This window comes from Patella vulgata, chromosome 8, assembly GCF_932274485.2.
Source record: "Patella vulgata chromosome 8, xgPatVulg1.2, whole genome shotgun sequence".
In the NCBI taxonomy this organism is placed as follows: domain Eukaryota; kingdom Metazoa; phylum Mollusca; class Gastropoda; family Patellidae; genus Patella; species Patella vulgata.
The window spans coordinates 50,654,745-50,672,980 of record NC_065886.2 but is presented as its reverse complement, the minus strand read 5'-3'; the positions used below and the strand labels follow the sequence as shown (position 1 = coordinate 50,672,980).

The 18,236-nt window shown below is 36.4% G+C and overlaps 3 protein-coding genes across 4 annotated transcripts; 1 reads left to right on the top strand and 2 right to left on the bottom strand.

Moving 5' to 3' along the window:
* Positions 1–1,684: 1,684 nt before the first annotated feature.
* On the bottom strand, positions 1,685–4,014 carry LOC126830519 (tubulin beta chain). 2 transcript variants are annotated; one of them, XM_050560916.1, is made up of 3 exons: positions 3,806–4,014; positions 2,749–3,213; positions 1,685–2,500 (listed from the first exon to the last, which is right to left on the bottom strand). In XM_050560916.1, exons 1-3 carry the CDS (start codon positions 3,860–3,862, stop codon positions 1,685–1,687), a joined length of 1,338 nt encoding a protein of 445 aa, XP_050416873.1. In that variant the 5' UTR covers positions 3,863–4,014. The 2 variants fall into 2 exon arrangements, with proteins under 2 accessions (XP_050416873.1, XP_055959000.1); XM_056103025.1 differs by lacking the exon at positions 3,806–4,014 and having other exon boundaries at positions 2,749–3,272.
* A 1,593-nt stretch (positions 4,015–5,607) lies between these two features.
* On the bottom strand, positions 5,608–8,174 carry LOC126830522 (uncharacterized). Its single transcript, XM_050560919.2, has 3 exons — positions 7,995–8,174; positions 6,829–7,004; positions 5,608–5,873 (listed from the first exon to the last, which is right to left on the bottom strand). Exons 1-3 carry the CDS (start codon positions 8,106–8,108, stop codon positions 5,834–5,836), a joined length of 330 nt encoding a protein of 109 aa, XP_050416876.1. The 5' UTR covers positions 8,109–8,174; the 3' UTR covers positions 5,608–5,833.
* Positions 8,175–9,418: 1,244 nt separating this feature from the next.
* LOC126830521 (centrosomal protein of 135 kDa-like) lies at positions 9,419–13,063 on the top strand. Its single transcript, XM_050560918.1, has 4 exons — positions 9,419–9,548; positions 11,087–11,404; positions 12,091–12,258; positions 12,828–13,063. Exons 2-4 carry the CDS (start codon positions 11,089–11,091, stop codon positions 13,061–13,063), a joined length of 720 nt encoding a protein of 239 aa, XP_050416875.1. The 5' UTR covers positions 9,419–9,548; positions 11,087–11,088.
* The last annotated feature ends 5,173 nt before the right edge of the window (positions 13,064–18,236 follow it).

Sequence of the window (18,236 nt, the reverse complement as noted above, 5' to 3'; positions counted from 1 at the left end):
CTGTTATTGTATTGAAGAGGTTAATTGGAGAAATATCGAAAAACTATCCTAAGTTCCGCACACATGTAAATTTCATTTCAAAAGATACAAATTAATTTTACAGTTCGATATTGTTTTTATATCGAAGTATGTATGTGTATGGTTGGCTTCTAATCCAACCATGCGTTTGTACTGACCAGTAATGTTTTCGGGAAGGGTGAGGATTGTAGGATACGCTTATTTTAACACCAAGGATGATAAATCCGATAAAACTATATTTTTATGAGCGGGTGTCCTAAACTGTTGATTGTCACAAACGGTCAATTTGAACATGTATTATGTATCAACAATATCTAACTGAATAATTCAAGGTCTACACGATAAACTGTCACTGTTGTTTGTGAGTTGGGATAACCCATTTTAGATTCACTCGGTCATGTAATAAAATGAAATGGGGGTTTAACGTTCTTTTACCATCAACCTTCGAATTCTAAGTTGTTTGTGAGTTGGGATAACCAATTTTAATTCACTCGGTCAATGTAATAATATGAAATGGGGGTTTAACGTTCTACCTCAACCTTTGAATTCTAACTACCAAAGCTTTCTAATGTGGAAGCCAAACTGTTCAAGGGACCTCGGTTTTCATACCATCTGAACAATTAGACGCTGTCTTGCCAGGCCATACGCCCTTCTCGACGAACAAGGGGGAATAAGCTGAAAATTTAATTTGCTTTTCTGGGCGGTTTTAGTGGCAGAGATGCTTAAAATTAGATCCATTGATAATTATTGCCTGTTTAGGAGATAATAAAAAATCTTCGAACCCTTTGAGGTATCTGAAAACCCATACTCGATCCTCGCAGTGTTTCGTTTGATTAGACCTAATCCTACTCGTGATTTCTCGGGCCATTGCTTCACAATACTCCTCGCAGTGTTTCGTTTGATTAGACACGGGATTTCTCGATCGGGTCATTGCTTCAGGATTATGCTGGAAACCAGGTCCTATTTTTCTTACTAACTATTCGACATTTGTGAAAAATAGATAGGATCATTGATCAGCACCTAGGGTGACCTATGCATACTTTGACGGCCATTTGACCCGATGAAAATGCAGTGCATACCAAATGAAATGAAATGGGGTTTAACGTCCTACTGTTCTGCTCCGAACTGGGCTAATGAAAACGGGCATAACGCCATACAGTGTGCTACGAGGGAAATTTTGCCCGGACAGCGGCACTACGGCCTACTCTTTTATCGAATTCCAACTGTCAAGGGATCTTTTACGTGCACGCCAATGTGTACACCGGACCTCGGTTTTTCGTCCCATCCGAACGACTAGACAGCTGTCCTTGTCAGGCCCTCCGTCCTGCATCACTGACAAGGGGGAACCACGCCGGAAAATCTGGATGAACTTTCTCGGCCAATGCAGGGATCGAACACCCGACCGCCAGACTAGCGAGCCAGCGACTTAGCCACGTGATCCCCCCCCCCCCAGTGCATACCAAATCTCAAACTCTAATGCTAACCATATTCAGTTCGTCTATATATTTCGTGATTTTTCAACGATCCCGATTACTTTCCGTAAACGATAATTAATAAGCCTATATACCAATATTAGTAGTAAATTTCATATCATTAAAATAAATATACAAAATTCAACATAATTTTATAAATGGAATAGTTTTATATTCAAATTATAAATAATTGATTATGCTTCTTCTTCGCCTTCCTCTTCATCAAATTCCCCTTCCTCTTCAGCTGTAGCATCCTGGTATTGTTGATATTCAGATACCAGATCATTCATGTTAGATTCAGCTTCCGTAAATTCCATCTCATCCATACCTTCACCAGTATACCAATGGAGGAAAGCCTTTCGTCTAAACATAGCTGTAAACTGTTCAGATATTCTTTTAAACAGTTCTTGAATAGCTGTACTGTTGCCAATAAATGTTCCTGACATCTTCAGACCTCTTGGAGGAATATCACAGACAGCTGTTTTTACGTTGTTGGGAATCCATTCAACAAAGTAGCTGCTGTTTTTATTCTGAACGTTCAACATCTGTTCATCCACCTCCTTCATAGACATACGACCTCTGAACATGGTAGCTACTGTTAGGTAACGTCCGTGACGAGGATCGCAGGCAGCCATCATGTTCTTGGCATCAAACATCTGCTGGGTGAGTTCGGGTACAGTGAGAGCTCGGTACTGCTGGGAACCACGAGAGGTGAGGGGAGCAAAACCTGGCATAAAGAAATGCAGACGTGGGAAAGGTACCATGTTGACCGCCAGTTTACGTAGATCAGCATTCAGTTGACCAGGGAATCGAAGACAGGTGGTCACTCCAGACATGGTGGCTGATACCAGATGATTGAGGTCACCGTAAGTAGGTGTGGTCAGTTTGAGGGTACGGAAACATATATCATAGAGAGCCTCGTTATCAATACAGTAGGTCTCGTCTGTATTTTCTACCAGTTGATGAACTGAAAGGGTAGCGTTGTATGGCTCTACAACTGTATCTGATACCTGAAATTATACACAAATAAGGAATCATTAGAAAACGAATTCATTGAAATAAAACACTTTTAAAGATTAGATGGTCCTCAGTAATACTAAAGTTAAACGAACCAGTCTTTATTCAGGTTATTAATTCATTAATTCATTTTTTTAAATAATAAAATTCATTTTTTTAAAATAATAAAATTCATTTTTTGAAATAATAAAATTCATTTTTTGAAATAATAAAAGAAGAGGAATATTGTAAATATCGTTACCTTAGGTGAAGGACAGACAGAGAAGGTGTTCATGATTCTGTCTGGATATTCTTCACGGATTTTACTGATGAGGAGAGTTCCCATACCAGAACCAGTTCCACCTCCAAGGGAATGGGTCAGCTGGAATCCCTGGAGACAATCACAGCTTTCTGCTTCTTTACGGACCACATCTAGAACAGAATCAACCAACTCGGCGCCTTCTGTATAATGACCTTTAGCCCAGTTATTACCAGCACCACTCTGACCAAAGACAAAATTATCTGGACGGAAGATCTGACCAAAAGGTCCTGATCGTACAGAATCCATGGTACCAGGTTCCAAGTCGACGAGAACAGCTCTGGGTACATATTTTCCTCCTGTAGCTTCATTATAATAAACGTTGATTCTCTCCAACTGGAGATCAGAATCACCGTGGTAAGTTCCAGTTGGGTCGATACCATGTTCATCAGAGATTACTTCCCAGAACTGCAAAGGCAAAACATTTCAATGCATGATGAGACGCTTTTACGACTATGGTAATTACAGATTGGGAGCATTTGTCTTGGAAATTCCATATATGAAATCTAAACTATTCTGCTCACACTGGTTTGAGTATCTCTTTTAATGGGCACCGATTTATACATACTATTACGCTTATCAGAGTTTACTTCCCAGAATTAAAAGGACAAAGGATTCCAATGCATAACACGCACTTACACCAATTTAATATACGAATTCTAAAAAATACTTAAATTATGGAATGGTCGCTCACTTAATTCACGTAGATGGTGCTTATCTGGAATTCGTTTTTTGACCGTGAGTTTATGCAATCCCATTGTTTATGAAAGCTTCATCAAGGTGGCATATATAGATATGGTTGTAATAATAAAGTGAAAATGATATCATTTTTCATATTAGGTCTAGATTAAGATAAGTTGCAAAATCTAGAGAAAACCTGCATATCCATGGATGTTATAATTAGCCCTCTTACTAAATATATTTGTTTTAGAAAATATCATGATAAAGTTTCTAATATAATGTATAAAATCGTTTTTGACATAAGAAAAAACAGTTTTACCTTAGCTCCGATCTGGTTGCCACATTGGCCAGTTTGCATATGAACGATTTCTCTCATGTTGAAAGTTTAAAGGGTTAACTGTGAAGACAACTGAAGGAACAGGAAACAGAAAGAGGATGTTGAAATCGGGAATATTTAGTCGTTATATACCATGGACTGTTTCTCTTGGTAACTGTGTTTGTACAAAACATATCAACACACCATCAAAACAACTGACATAATCCTCTTAATCTGCTTAATTACATTATAAAACACCCATTCGTGTATAACACACTCGTTATCGGGAAGGTCATTACAGTAATGCTGCCAAACAGAATGGGAAAATATCGAATGCGCAAATCAACCGAAAATACTTTATTGAAATTGTGAAGACGTATTTAGAATGAATGAACTGGGATTTAACGTCCCATTTTCTGCCCCTATCGGGCTAATCAAGACGGGCATTATGAGGGAAAATTCTGCCGAGCGGCAATTAAATCCCAACTGTCAGGGTTTCTTTTACTTGTGCGCCAATGTGTACGCGGGACCTCGATTTTTCGTCCCATTGGAACGTCTAGGTGCGGTTCCTTGTCAAGCCTTCCGCCCTGAACCGTCTTGTTTAGAATCATGGGAGCCATCATGGCTAAGTGGGTAAGACGCTGGCTCGCTAGCCTGGAGTTCGCGAGTTCGACTGGGATTTTCCGGAGTCGTTTCCCCTTGTTAGCGGTGCAGGACGGAAGCCCGACAAGGAGGTGTCTAGTCGTTCGGATTGGACGAAAAACCGAGGTCCCGTGTATCCATGACGTGCACGTAAGAGACCGATTGGCAGTTGGAATTAGATATAAGAGTAGACCATAGTGCCGCTGCCCGGGCAGAATTTCCCTTATAGCACACTGTATGGCGTATGCCCGTCTTCATTAGCCCAGTCGGAGAAGAACAGTAGGACGTTAAACCCCTTTCCATTTCATTTCATTTCATTTCAGGTGCTCATTCATGTTTAACGATCAATTATAAAAATGTGTCTCAGTGGGTGCGGTGCTGGGTCGCTAACCAGAAAGTCTCAGGTCCGACCCAGCTATTGGCCGAGTAGGTTCCTTGGGGTTGGCTTTCCCCATGCTTGTTGGCGTGCACGTAAAACAACCTTGGAGTTCGAAGACCTGTCAGAATCAAAGTACCTACCGCATGGGACATTCCCGTCTGCATCAGCCCAGATGATGCAGAAAAGTAGAGCCTTAAATCCCATTTCATTTGGTAAATATGATTTACAAAAAGGAGTCAATGTCGGGTAAAGTTTACCCTTTTCCGATAATTGTCTTAAAATAATGCATGAGGGAGGATGGAAATCGACAAATCCAAGAACTAGTTCAGCCCCAGTCCGCCAAGCGACAGAATGTAAGGCGTATGACTATTGGGGGTAAAGGTAAAACTATCCAATGTCCTGTGTTCGATCTTACAACATGACCCACTTCCATAGAATGGTCTCACGCGTTAGATCATAAGGTCTGTCATTAAGTCAATTTCCGTGATTTCGATACCCTGCTAATTGTGCGTGACAAGTAGGCCTAGTGTATAATAAGGTCGCCTACCTCACCTCGTTTGTTTCTCGATAAGGACCCCGACATGTATGAGATTTATTGAAATAAAATGTACCGCAAATGACCTGACTTCTGTTAAATTGACATTAAACAGAATCTGATAAATAAAGATCGCCGGGTTTGTATTTATGCGAATGAGAAATTGCGTTTTCTGAATCACTGGTGCGTGACGTGACAAGCGACCAAAACTTATGGTGTCAAATAAACATCAAGAAATTACAGGCCTACATATTTTATTCAGCTGTCGATTTTAATAAATAGTGTTTGTTTAAAGTTTTACAATTACGAATACGTAAATTACAACAGCATAAAACTCCTAAATTAATGTAAATGTTTGTGCACACACGTTTTAAAACATTAACAATGACAAAATCTTAATCCATTCTTTGTTGACACACGCTATATTTCGAATAACTATTCAAATTCAGGATCGTCGATGAAGATTGCTTTTGGCTCAGGTACTTTTTCTAGAATCTGTAAATAAAACTAAAATCCTAAAAAAAAAAGAAAGAAAATGTTTTTGAATAAAATATTATAATTTGCCATATCAGAACAATGATTTCGTCATTGAATTTTATCAGTACAGTGCAAAAGTAAGCGGCTATAACGTTACACCAATATATTGGATTGACTAAAGAGAAATGAAATGAAGGCGCCATACAGTGTTCTATGAGGGAAATTTCGCCCGGTAGGTGGCACTACTCTTATATCGAATTCCGACTGTCAAGGGATCCTTTACGTGCACGCCAATAGTACACGGGGCCTCGGGTTTTCGTCCCATCCGAATGACTAGACAGCTGTCCTTGTCAGGCCCTTTGTCCTGCACAACTAACAAGGGGAAACAACGCTGGAAAATCCCGATGAACTTTCTCGGCCAACATCGGGATCGAACCCGCGACCTCCAGACTAGCTAGTCAGCGTCCTACCCACTTAGCCACCGTGGCTCCCTTTCGATAAAGAGCTATGTTCTTGCTATAATAGTTCAATAATAGGTAATGAAAAAATTAATTTATTTCAGTAAAATTACTTAATATTCTGAGGCAAGTTATCAGTGTAGATTGTTTATTATTGTAGCAACGGTACTTGACAATCAAGACCAAGTCTCGATTATCCATTTTATCATTCATTTTTTAAATCTCACTGGAGTTCTAATCGATTTAAATCTCGGCCATCCGAGTGGGTTGTAAGCTTGTCATATAAATAAATGTCTAAATAATTAATAGTTTATTTTACATATGAAGCCAAAATAAGACCCACAATAGGCAAATAAATTAACTATAACATAATACATCTTTAATTTTTGGTCCAGGATTTTTTAAATAAAAATATTTATGGTTGTGTGTGGAATTATATATTCAACCTTTATTCTGGATGGGATTTAACAGTTCGGATTTTCATCCTCCTAAGTTTACATTACTAGTAATAGAAGACATTTTAAACTATTCTTACCTGTCTTCAGGTATTTGAATACGGTGAGATGTAAAATTAGCAATCTTATTTGCATATTCATGCTTCGATGTTTGATCTATTTTATCTGAGTTATGTGTAAAATCTATATTCATCATAGGAACGGTGGTTGCACCCCTCATCATGATAACATCTGTATGCAGTTCCAGTATCACATTCTTACAAAGAAAAACATATATTGATATTATTTCAAATTGCATAGTGTTATTTGTGGTTTTTTGATAAAAATAGATAGCCACACGTGGAAATACGCCCACACAGCAGCGGTGTCCCGACAGCAGCTTATTCGAAAGGAAAATTTGGAAGTTGACAAAATTTTATAAAGACCCGATAAAAACTGTAGCCTTCACAAGGTTTTGGGCAAGGGGGGTAACTCCCGAACAGAAAGTCGCAGAACGCTGAGAATCGATAGAGTTCGTCCCCTCATGACCACAATGCTCCCCACGAATTTTGAAACAGATACGTTGAAAACTATAGCCCATATCGCATTCACAAGGTTTTCGGAAAAGGGGGCATACCTCTGGAAGATTAGTCGTGGAACGCTGAATATCGTCAGGGTTCGTCCTCTGATCACCACAGTGCGTTGCAGCAAATTGGAAAGAATCCGTTAAAAAGTACCATCGGCACCCTCATCTTATAAATGGCTACGTTATGTAGTTCCAGTGATAAGACTCTTCGTCACGTCCCCCCCCCCTCTTTTTTTTTCTTTTGTTATAATGTAAACAATGTTTGGAGATGCTTGTGTGTAAATAATGACCGCGATCTAAATTTTGTAGAATTAGTCCAAAACTCAACTCTGTAGAGTAACATCCTTTGTCAGGGTGAATAATGTACGTAACTGCTAACATACGATAATTAAAAGGTATAGGGTGGGTCTGTCGTTCAGAGTGGGTCAATAACTCCGGGAGTATACGTATCCTCTGAAAACACTCAGAAATTGATATGAAGACTTCCTGAAAACTTGCTGAAAATTAGACAAGAATCTAACAACGTACAGTAGGTACGGTATCTAAAGTCAGGGGTGATAACTCTTGGACCAATTTTGAGAAAACGCTCACTTTTACCGCAATCTACCACCTATTCCAAAAAATTTGTGTGTGTGTGAGAGAGAGAGAGAGAGATAGAGATCATAGAAGAAGAGGCCTCACCTTTAGGTCTGCTCCTGTTAGGGCCACCAAAAAATCCGTAAATCGGGATAAGAAATCTTTTTGAACTGATTTTTCGTTGACATTAGTCTTCAATACGGCACAAACATTCACCATTTTGTAGCCTATACTGTGTAACTATGTATTAGCCTACATATACGGGTAAAGTATACACGTGTAATATACACCTAGCCAGATAAAAGAGGATTAAACCGAGATCGATCAACAGATAAATACTTGTAATTTGAAACACTCGTAATACATTATTCTGGGGGTATGCATGCATAACGACTCTATAACGTTAAGTTACAAAAGGCAGATGACAATTCACGTTACTGAGCGATGCGAGGCTGAAAATTCATATTACATTATTTTTTCTCGGTTATTCACCATAGAAACAATTGCAGCTATAAAGACTAGTGTAACTCAAATGTTTGTAAAAACGTTTAACAATCGCAACGACAATATGATAATAATGTAACAATTGCCCCATCCCACCCCCGCCAAGCCCCCCCCCCCAACGATTCACTTGTCCTAGGTCACCCAGGGCCCTGTTGCTCGAAATCTTAATTGAAGATAAAAATCCAAATTTTAGTAGACACTTCAATTTTGATTGGCTAAGCACTAAAATCAATCTAATATTATCCAATCAAATTACTAAAATTTGGATTTTATCTTAGTTAAAATTTCGTGAAACAGCCCCCCAGGTCCTAATTAATTTATTACCGGTTTTTAATTTTTGAAATTATCAACCTATTCGTATATCCTATACAGTTACAATAAACTTTATCGTCAAATTGTAATACGTTGTAAAGTTGTAGATTAAAAAAATAAACACGTTAATAATATATGAAAATTAATTCAGCCCGTTCCTGTTCTAAATTATAACCCTTTGATTGTAGATCATATTCTAGGCCCTAGGGGAAATATTTAAAACTGAAACACTCATTTAATAAGTTACCGGCATGCTATATTTTGTCACGCTGGTATCATAAAACAAATTAATCCGTAGTTATGTTTTTTTTTTATTACCCTAGGGGATTAAGGAATCGGCCAGGCGTTAAATTTAATCGAGAGTTTGAAATTGTGCTTCAGTCTTTTTGTGAATATTCCCGAAGTAGCGGAATATTTAGCCTAAATCACGCCAAACCAAAAAATATTTTAAATTGCTCCAACCGATAAAAACCTCAAAAGTGCTAATAAATAAAACATTATGGCATTATGCAAGCTTTTTAATAACATTTTTCAAACAGTTCCACAGCATATGAAATTGTGCTTTTATGGCTGAGTAAAATAGCTGTGGATTATTGTTTAGGTTCAAGACGTGCACACGGTTGCAAAGGGTAAGGAAGAAGTTCTTCGAATGCAAGAAACTGATCACGTGGTAGAAGAACTCTTCAAATTTAGAAACCAAAATTGTCTCATTTCCGCCATTTTCAAAACAATGAATTTCTTGTCTTGACATGTAAACATAACAATTTGTATTAGTATTCGGGCATAAATATCCATTAAGCCAGGCTAAAACATACAAATTGAGGACACCAACAGCCGTTTTAGGTTCGTTATATCGGTTAATTTTCTCATTTTATGTGTTACATTACAATAAATTAATAAATGCTAAAATGGTTAAATTTATTCCAAGTTCAAGTTGAAGTTTATTCCTCAAAGAGTCAATCCAACTGAACTATGCAAGTTTTTGGGGGGTGGGGAAGGGGGTGTACCACCACTGGTAACTACTTACTGTAAGACTAAGGAGGGTGGGGATGGAGCATGACTTTGCAAGTGGGTGGATTGCAAAGGTTGCTACACCAACCTCATATTAGTTCTGGAGAAATATTTTTGATTTTGTTGTAGGCCTACTTGACTTCTGCTAATTGCCCCTGTACAAAAGTATTCTGGAAATACCACCTGTTTTGAACCATATTTCTCTATGTATTACATGAAACAATTACAAACTATGTAGGCCTACATCATTGCCAATACATTTTTGGTTCATGCTTAAATTGGTAAAATGATGAACCAGTAGATCAGTGATGTCTTACCTTTTTTCATGATGGTGTCAGACAGCTTACTTCAAGTGCTGTCATTTTTCAGGCATTTTCGATTTTAGAGAAATAAAAATACACAATGTACTGGTATATCTTCATTTAATTAAAATCAATACCGGTACTTAAATGTATGTCACAAATGAGTTTGTTGCGTTGGGTGGTCTTGAGTTGAAACCCACTTAAAGGGGGTTAGATGGCGAATGGTTAGCGTGGGTGCGCTGCATCATAAGGTCTTTCATTGAGTCAACTGGCATGGTTTCAATTCCCTATTGTACGAGACGAGGAGTAGGGTCGCTTGTCCAACCTCGTGGGTTTTCTCTGGGTCCTCCTGTTTCCTCCCACTGCTAAAGACCTAGTTACTATACTTGTAACGTTAAACTGTGTGTTTAACATTACAATTGATACAGTCTAAGAATCATTACGCAAGTTCAAATAGGTTCAAACGCCTATTGTCAACACATATCAACACAGTTTGTATTGGAATAAGTAATTCTATGACAAATAGTGAAGATTGGACCACTAAAATAGTTTTTCTTTGTGGTTAAATGCGTTCTACATTTGCATAGCGATGTTCCTTGTCATGACGTATACACAAGCTGCCATAACACCAGCCAGTTGAAATTTCGCGTAGCAGTTGGGTTTCATCAAATCATATAATTATGCGATAAGGCTTCACCATTATTTCAATAGGAATTGATTTATTATATGTTAAGCTAGGTGCAGTACTGTTTTGGGTCAGTTTATGTGTAAATTAAGGGAGCTATAGGCCAGTAACTTTTTTGTAGTGATTTGACTAAAAAACTTGAGCAAAGGAACTCTGTAGGACGAGCCACTACTGTGGCTAGAGTAAGGCGGAAGACATCAGTAGTGGAACCATTTCTACTAAAGACCCCTACACCCAAGTGAATTATTGAAATAAAATTGGACCATTTCTCTCTCTTGAAACCCATTTACTGTGTCTTATAGTTATGAATAAGAATATTTCCAACACCTTTTCAAAAATGGCATACCATTGTTTCTAATTCATAATTCTTTGTTCTTTTCCAGAAATGACGACCAATGCCACCGGTCAAGCTCAGCAGAAATTTACTAATCTGCGTAGGAGGCTTGACCAACTTGGCTATCGTCAACCATTAGGAATAGAATCTTTACCTCTGGTAGAAAAATTATTTGCTGATCTTATTCATACAACAGAAAGTCTAAAAAATGCCAAATTAGAAAATGGAAAAAAACAAGTACAAACACAAGAAGTTGATTCAGCAGTTGAACCATATAAGAGTGATAATGCTAAATTAGTGAAAGAGAACAATGAAATTCATCTTCAGCTTGTTAAACATAAGGAAGATGCTGACAGTTCTATCAGAGGTATTTATGGTGGTCTATTTCTATTTATAGAAACATTCATCCATCTCCGATGATAATATTTGTGTCATTGAAAATAACGAACAAAACCACCAAGATCATTCAGAGTGGAATGATTTGTAACCACCATATCTCAAGCATTAGATTTAAGAAATTATTGGAACGCATGAAAAAATAGTGGTACACCTGGCTAAATATATATGAAAAATATTTGAATTTTGCAAAATAAAAACATGGCAAGTCATAGATGACATACAACCGTGGACACAGGCTAGTCATAGACACATAGAATGACTCAAACTAAATAAAGACAAACTACAAAAACAGAGCCTTGAACTTACTTTATTGCAGTTTTTCGAAATTCATCTTTCATATAGCTGGCTTCTTTAGTGAGAAATTTTCTTAAGTGTGCCGTTCAAAATTTCGCAGCACACTTAGGAAGATCTTGTGTGCTGCAGCACACTGCACTGGTTGAGAATCGCTGGTCTAGTCGGTTTTTCTTTTATCTTTTACGGTTAAATACAGTATTTCATTAAGAAAAATCATAGTTTGGTTGATATTGATGGTATACTTTAGTTACAATTTTTCTTGTTTACGCTAAAAAAAATGACAGTTGGATAAACATTTATAAGATGATTTACAGTAATCTAAAAACAATGAAAGTTAAGATTGATGATAATATTTTTCAGAATTCAAAGCTTTGTTAAGAAAGTATGAACATGAAAATGCTGATCTTAAATTTCTCAACAATCAATATGTACACAAAGTTAAAACATTGGAAAAGGAATCGAAAGAGAAATCTGATCGTATTATTCAACTACAGGAGAAAAACTTTCATGCAGTTGTACAGACTCCAGGTATGCATATCTGTATTTTGTCAAATGGTGTTTTTTTTTTTTAGTGCTCTTGGGGGTTTAATCAGCTTTTATCATAAGTTATGTGTAATTATATTATTACAAGTACATGTAATTGTTTACATTTATATATGAGAGGGAGGGGGGATGGCAACACTCCCTTAAAAGCGTAACAAAGGCTGGACAAGGTCGGTAGATCGATGTAGCTGCATGATCAAAAAGCAAATGAGGGCAGAGAGAGTAGACAAAAATAGATAATTAAAAGATGGCCTTATTTATAGTACTGAGTTCTTGTTTTCAGCTCAGATAGTACTTCTTTATTCAACCACCCAGTCACAATAATTTCAATACATATTTGTTGTGTCAACCCCCTTTTGGTCACATTGATTTCATGATTCAGTAATTTCATGTTTTAGTATATTTTCATTCATTGAGGCAAAAATACATGTATAATTTTAATTTGAAAGCTTAGATTCAGAGTAAATGATTGAATTATTTCTATAAATAACAGTTTAACATGAAAAAATATTTGTTAATTTTGTTTGGTTACTATAAATTTATGTCATTCACAGGCGGAAGAAAGAAAACAATCCCATTCCGTCGACAGAGAATGGAAATTGACACACAGTTACCTCCCTCTGATATTTCCAATATCAGCAGCGTACCTCCGCAAGAAGATCCATATGTTGCCGATTTACTAATGGTGGCTGACAAAAGAATCGCAGATTTAGAACTTGAGATGAAAAATCTGAGTGATCAAAAAGATGTAATGGATAGAAAAGTTCAGAACTTCCGACAACAGGTATGATAAAAAAAAACCTGGGTTTCTCAGACATTTCATTGATGATTTATTGATCGATATTTGTTTTGAATCAGAAAGAGACCATCATTTAATATTTTGAATAAAAGATACTTGCATAACATTTATTGACTAGCGTAGGTGAACAGCTTGAATCTCTGGTGAAAAATAATGTTACTCACAACCTTATTTTGATTGAATTATGGCATTTGAAAGGACGAACATATTTTCTCAAGATATGCCAGGTTCCCAAGATTATGGCATCTAACTGTATTTTATAAAGATTAGTTTTGCAATTGTTGAATAAATTCATTTAAAGTAAACAAATCCATTTCAAATTTTGGTGTTTAAGAATGCTATTGTTTACAAACTGGAATGTCTGAGAATCCTGTTTTAGAATAAAAAGAAATATCTCTAATAAAGGCTCCTAAGCTTTAGAAAGGTTATTTATCTTTTGTAATGTTGTATTCAGAGATGATGGTACTTTCTTTAATTATATTTTAAAAAATATTTATTAAGGGGGAATAACTTCATAATTAGGAATAAGATGATTACAGTTAGTTCTGTATATGTCTTTTCGAAACATTCAGTGGGTCGTAATATGAGCCTGGATGCATTATCAACATTTGAGAATAAAAGGTCATTGGCTAAAACAAGATGGTGATTCCCATGAAATTAATTTAAGAATGCCATTTCAGAAAATCCTTTTAATTGCATTGCCAGTTCAATATCCAACACTCTTATTTTTTTTTATTGTAAAATTTCTCTCTTTATGGGCCATATCTATGTTTTTTTCAATTAATCCTATTTGTCATCATGATTCGTGTTTGTTAAAATGCAAGAATTATGGGATTTATTGTGGGAAGGTGTGCAACTCTTACTTGACTTGGCCAAAGATACTGGATAATCAACCACATAAAAAAAACCCCCTCCCGGTTACGCATGGGCAGTGGAACTTTTCATCAAATATTGACAATGGTCTCAGACCCTCCGTACGTTGAAGACTACGAGGTTCTGGGTGACTGAGACTACTCGAATACCACTGTGTCTGTTTAGGGGTACAACCTTCCGGACACCCAAAACTTCACTAGAACAACACAAATGGGATAAAAACTTCAAAGCTTTTGCTTATTTTATGATTGTCTTTATGTGGATAAGAAAACTAACTAAAATTATCCCACTGCAATATTAAATGATATTTACTCGTACTCAGAGTACATCATAATACAATACACTTACAAAAATAAATATATGTCTACAAACTTATTTTGTACACAGGTATTATAATGTACAATTTTAGATGTTCTTTATTTTCATTACTTCTGTCAATAAGATAAATCATATCAAAAATAGCACCAGCTGTCATAGAAACATCAATGTTAGCATTATTTTCATCACATCGAACAACTTTGGACAGAATGCAATTAAAATTTGTTAACAGGAATAGCATATTTACAGAGGTATTTAAAACAGAATGAATTTAAATTATTACAAGTGCTAGAACAACTTCCTTTCAGAGGTAGTAGGCCACTTATTTTGGTACATTCATGGTCACTTTTGGAGATATTTTTATACACCCACATTTTCATGTGGATGTATTATGCCGTCGCCCGTCCGTCCGTCCACAATTTGTTTGTGGACTCTCTAGAGGTCATAATTCTTATCCGATTTTGATGAAACTTGAAATATAGGTTTATCTCCAAAAGATCTCGGCTGCTTTTGATATTGGCATGTATCGGATCGAAACTTCATGGATTATGGCCCCTGTTTGTACGAAAAAAAAAGATTTTAGCTTGTGGACCCTATAAAGGGTTGAAACTTGAAATGTAAGATTATAACCCAAAGATCTCGGTTCCTTTCGATATTCGCGCATATCGGACCATAACTTCCTGAATTATGGCCCCTGATTGTACGAAAAATCGCGTTTTTAGTTTGTGGACCCTATAGAGGTCATAATTTTTATCCGATTTAAAAAAACGTTTTATTATATCACCGTTAAACCCTAAGGACAGTTGAGTTCGAATTTCGTGAAAATCGGCTCACAATTGACAGACAAAATAGCCGCCGTTTGTTCTCAAATAGCGTAAAAATATGGTATATCAAGGTTGTGGACCCTATAGAGGTCACAATTTTTATCCGATTTTGTTGAAACTTGAAATGTAAGTTTGTAACCCGAAGATCTCTGTTCCTTTCGATATTCGTGCATATCGTACCGTAACTTCCTGAATTATGGCCCCTGATTGTACGAAAAATCGCGTTTTTAGCTTGTGGACCCTATAGAGGTCATAATTTTTATCCGATTTAAAAAAACTGTATTATTATATCACTGTTACACCCTAAGGACAACTGAATTCGAATTTCATGAAAATCAACCCAAAATTGACAGACAAAACGGCCACCGTTCGTTCTCAAATAGCGTAAAAAAATAGAATATCAAAATTGTGGACCCTATAGAGATCACAATTTTTATCCGATTTTGTTGAAACTTGAAATGTAAGTTTATAACACAAAGATCTCAGTTCCTTTCGATATTCGCGCATATTGTTATTGAATTGTAATTTCCTGAATTATGGCCCTTGATAGTAGGAAAAATCACTTTCTTGTTAGCTTGTTCTCTATCCATTTCTCGAAAATGTGGGTGTATCCTGCCTGGCAGCCGCTGGTTTAAAAAATTAAGGAATCTTTTGCAGAGTTGGACATCAACGTTACATAAAAAATGTGTAAGGTTGCTGCGTGTACAGGAGTACAGTTTGTATAGATGTCTTATTGATTTTCTTCATGCAAAATAGAAATTTTCACTGCTATTGAAAGACAAGTCCCACAATTGACAACCGTACGGAGGCATACAAAAAGTTTTAAACAGCTTATAACGGATATCAGAATGAACATGTTTGAAACTAGAAAACATTATGTTGAACCTGGTTTAAAACTTAGTTATACTTCATCATATTTGTTAAGAACATGAATATAGTTACCTAAATGTAATTCTAAACGTGATATTTCTATAACTTGGTTATTGAACAGTATACTCTTGATTTTAACATCTTTGTTATTTGAGCTGAATATAACAAATAATAGATATATCGCAGAAGATGAAAGAATTATTATAAATAGTTAGTACAAAATTCATTGATGACCAACAATAGATATATCGCAGAAGATGACCAAATAATAGATATATCGCAGAAGATGAAAGAATTATTATAAATAGTTGGTACAACATTCATTGATGACTAACTAAAGGGAAATAACTAGTGCACATCTTAGCTGGAATAAGGCTACTACTTGTAATTTTTTTTCCCCACAGACTTCAGTGATAATTTTATGTGATATTCTAGTGGGTAACTTTATTGGGGGGACATTCTGAGGAGTCTAGCAGCAAAGAGCTTAACCTAATAAAAGATGTTGCAGTTTTTATATATGCCCACATTTAATGTTCATGGGTATTGTTGTCATCTATGTCAACCATCCATTGGTCCATAAGGTCTGTCATTGAGTCATTTGGCGTGGTTTTGATTCTCCGGTTGTACATGACAAGGAGTAGGGTCGCCTGTCTAACCTCATGGGGTTTTCTCCAGGCCCTCTGGTTTCCTCCCACTGCTAAAGACCCCTACGCGCAAGCGAATTATTGAAATAAAATTGAACCATGTGTTATTCCCGAAATGACCTAGTTTGAGTTGAGTGGACGTTATACCCCATCTCTCTCTCTCTCTCTTTTTTTTTAGACAGAACATATGAATAAAATCTTGAATGCATGTATTTGTTGATGTAGATTCTGACTTGATATTTTAACTCGAAAGTCTGAATTTGTGCCTTATTTATTTTTAGGCTTGTTACTTACATTTTAATTTTGTTCCAATTCACCCTGTGATTACAATTCATTGTCTTATTTCAATTCGTAGTGTATTTAAATTCCAGTACATTTAAGAAATCATCTTGCTCTAGAATTAAATATTGATGGCTTGGACAATCTCGATCATAGAGATAAGTTTAACCTTCATTTATCTCTGGGAAATCTCGCCGGCCATTTTGAATGTCACATGATTTATCCTTCTGTCGGTTGCTTCCCAAAGATCCAAGATGGTGGCTCAAACTCATGTTTCTTTAGAAATTTCAGTATTTAGCCGAATCACTCACATTGTACGCTAAAAATAGTTCCCGGTAAACCATCAAATCGGCTGTTTTTGAATGAACTTTTGATGTCAAGATGTGGAAAATGTTCCAAGGATCATTAATATGTAATGAATCGATGTCTAATTGTCGAGAAATCAGCAGCATTTCATTCTAACAAATCCTGCCAATCAGTAGCCACAAGGGGCGGAGCTTAGGAACCGGTTTCACACTGATTAATAGCCAGTGAGTTTTATCAAAAATAAACAAAGGGTAAAGTTATCTCTAGGATGGAGATTGGGATTTGGATGCATTTATGTATGCTTATAAACTGTTCATGTTAATGTTGTAACAACTCCCTAATTTTACACCCTCAAGTGTTTCTGAGTGATATGTGAGTTTGGAGAATGTGAGGGAGGGTGTCAATACATATTATATGATATTTAGAATAGATAAAGGACTAGCCGTTTTTGCTATAATAGTTCAAACATAGATAATGAAAAATAAATATATTGAAAATTTCAGTCATATTATGTTTATTCTGATCGAAGTTATAAATATTTCTAGGCCAACACTTGAAATTGAACCCAAGGACCTCCTGTTTAATGAATGACCGTCCTTGCTGCACCACTGACAAGGGGCAAATTGTGTTGACAAATTCGGCAGGTCTTTCTTGGCCAACACCAGGATCAAACACAGGATCTCCTGGTTAGCCAGCCAGCTCCTTACTCACTGAGCCACCGTGGCTCCCCCTGCTAAATGTAAATTTAATTATATTGTTCATTTAGTGATAGGAATAACACAAACACAACTTTATGGATAACAATCACAAGCAACTTTAATAGTGCAATGTTTCTTGTCGTTATCAAGCACAATAAACTAAAAACTGGGAGTAAGCATTTGAGTATAAAAATGTAGAAGAAGCCACAAAGACAAGAATTCATATTCTGTTTGAACATATAAAAGATGAAAGACTAAGTGGAGTTATGATTTACAAGCTAGACATTAACAAAACTTACCATTAGATTTAATCATCTACTGGTTCATTAGACATTACAACCATAATGTCTGT

What these genes read in the sequence shown, in the direction of transcription:
- LOC126830521 (XM_050560918.1), top strand. Translation starts at nt 11,089, where the DNA reads ATGACGACCAATGCCACCGGTCAAGCTCAGCAGAAATTTACTAATCTG. An exon ending in TGCTGACAGTTCTATCAGAG is followed by an intron (nt 11,405 to 12,090) that starts GTATTTATGGTG and finishes AATATTTTTCAG; the next exon opens with AATTCAAAGCTTTGTTAAGA. An exon ending in TGCAGTTGTACAGACTCCAG is followed by an intron (nt 12,259 to 12,827) that starts GTATGCATATCT and finishes TGTCATTCACAG; the next exon opens with GCGGAAGAAAGAAAACAATC.
- LOC126830522 (XM_050560919.2), bottom strand. Translation starts at nt 8,108, where the DNA reads ATGGTGAATGTTTGTGCCGTATTGAAGACTAATGTCAACGAAAAATCA. An exon ending in TAACAGGAGCAGACCTAAAG is followed by an intron (nt 7,005 to 7,994) that starts GTGAGGCCTCTT and finishes TTTCTTTGTAAG; the next exon opens with AATGTGATACTGGAACTGCA. An exon ending in ATTCAAATACCTGAAGACAG is followed by an intron (nt 5,874 to 6,828) that starts GTAAGAATAGTT and finishes TTTTTTTTTTAG; the next exon opens with GATTTTAGTTTTATTTACAG.
- LOC126830519 (XM_050560916.1), bottom strand. Translation starts at nt 3,862, where the DNA reads ATGAGAGAAATCGTTCATATGCAAACTGGCCAATGTGGCAACCAGATC. An exon ending in GCAACCAGATCGGAGCTAAG is followed by an intron (nt 3,214 to 3,805) that starts GTAAAACTGTTT and finishes TTGCCTTTGCAG; the next exon opens with TTCTGGGAAGTAATCTCTGA. An exon ending in CTGTCTGTCCTTCACCTAAG is followed by an intron (nt 2,501 to 2,748) that starts GTAACGATATTT and finishes GTATAATTTCAG; the next exon opens with GTATCAGATACAGTTGTAGA.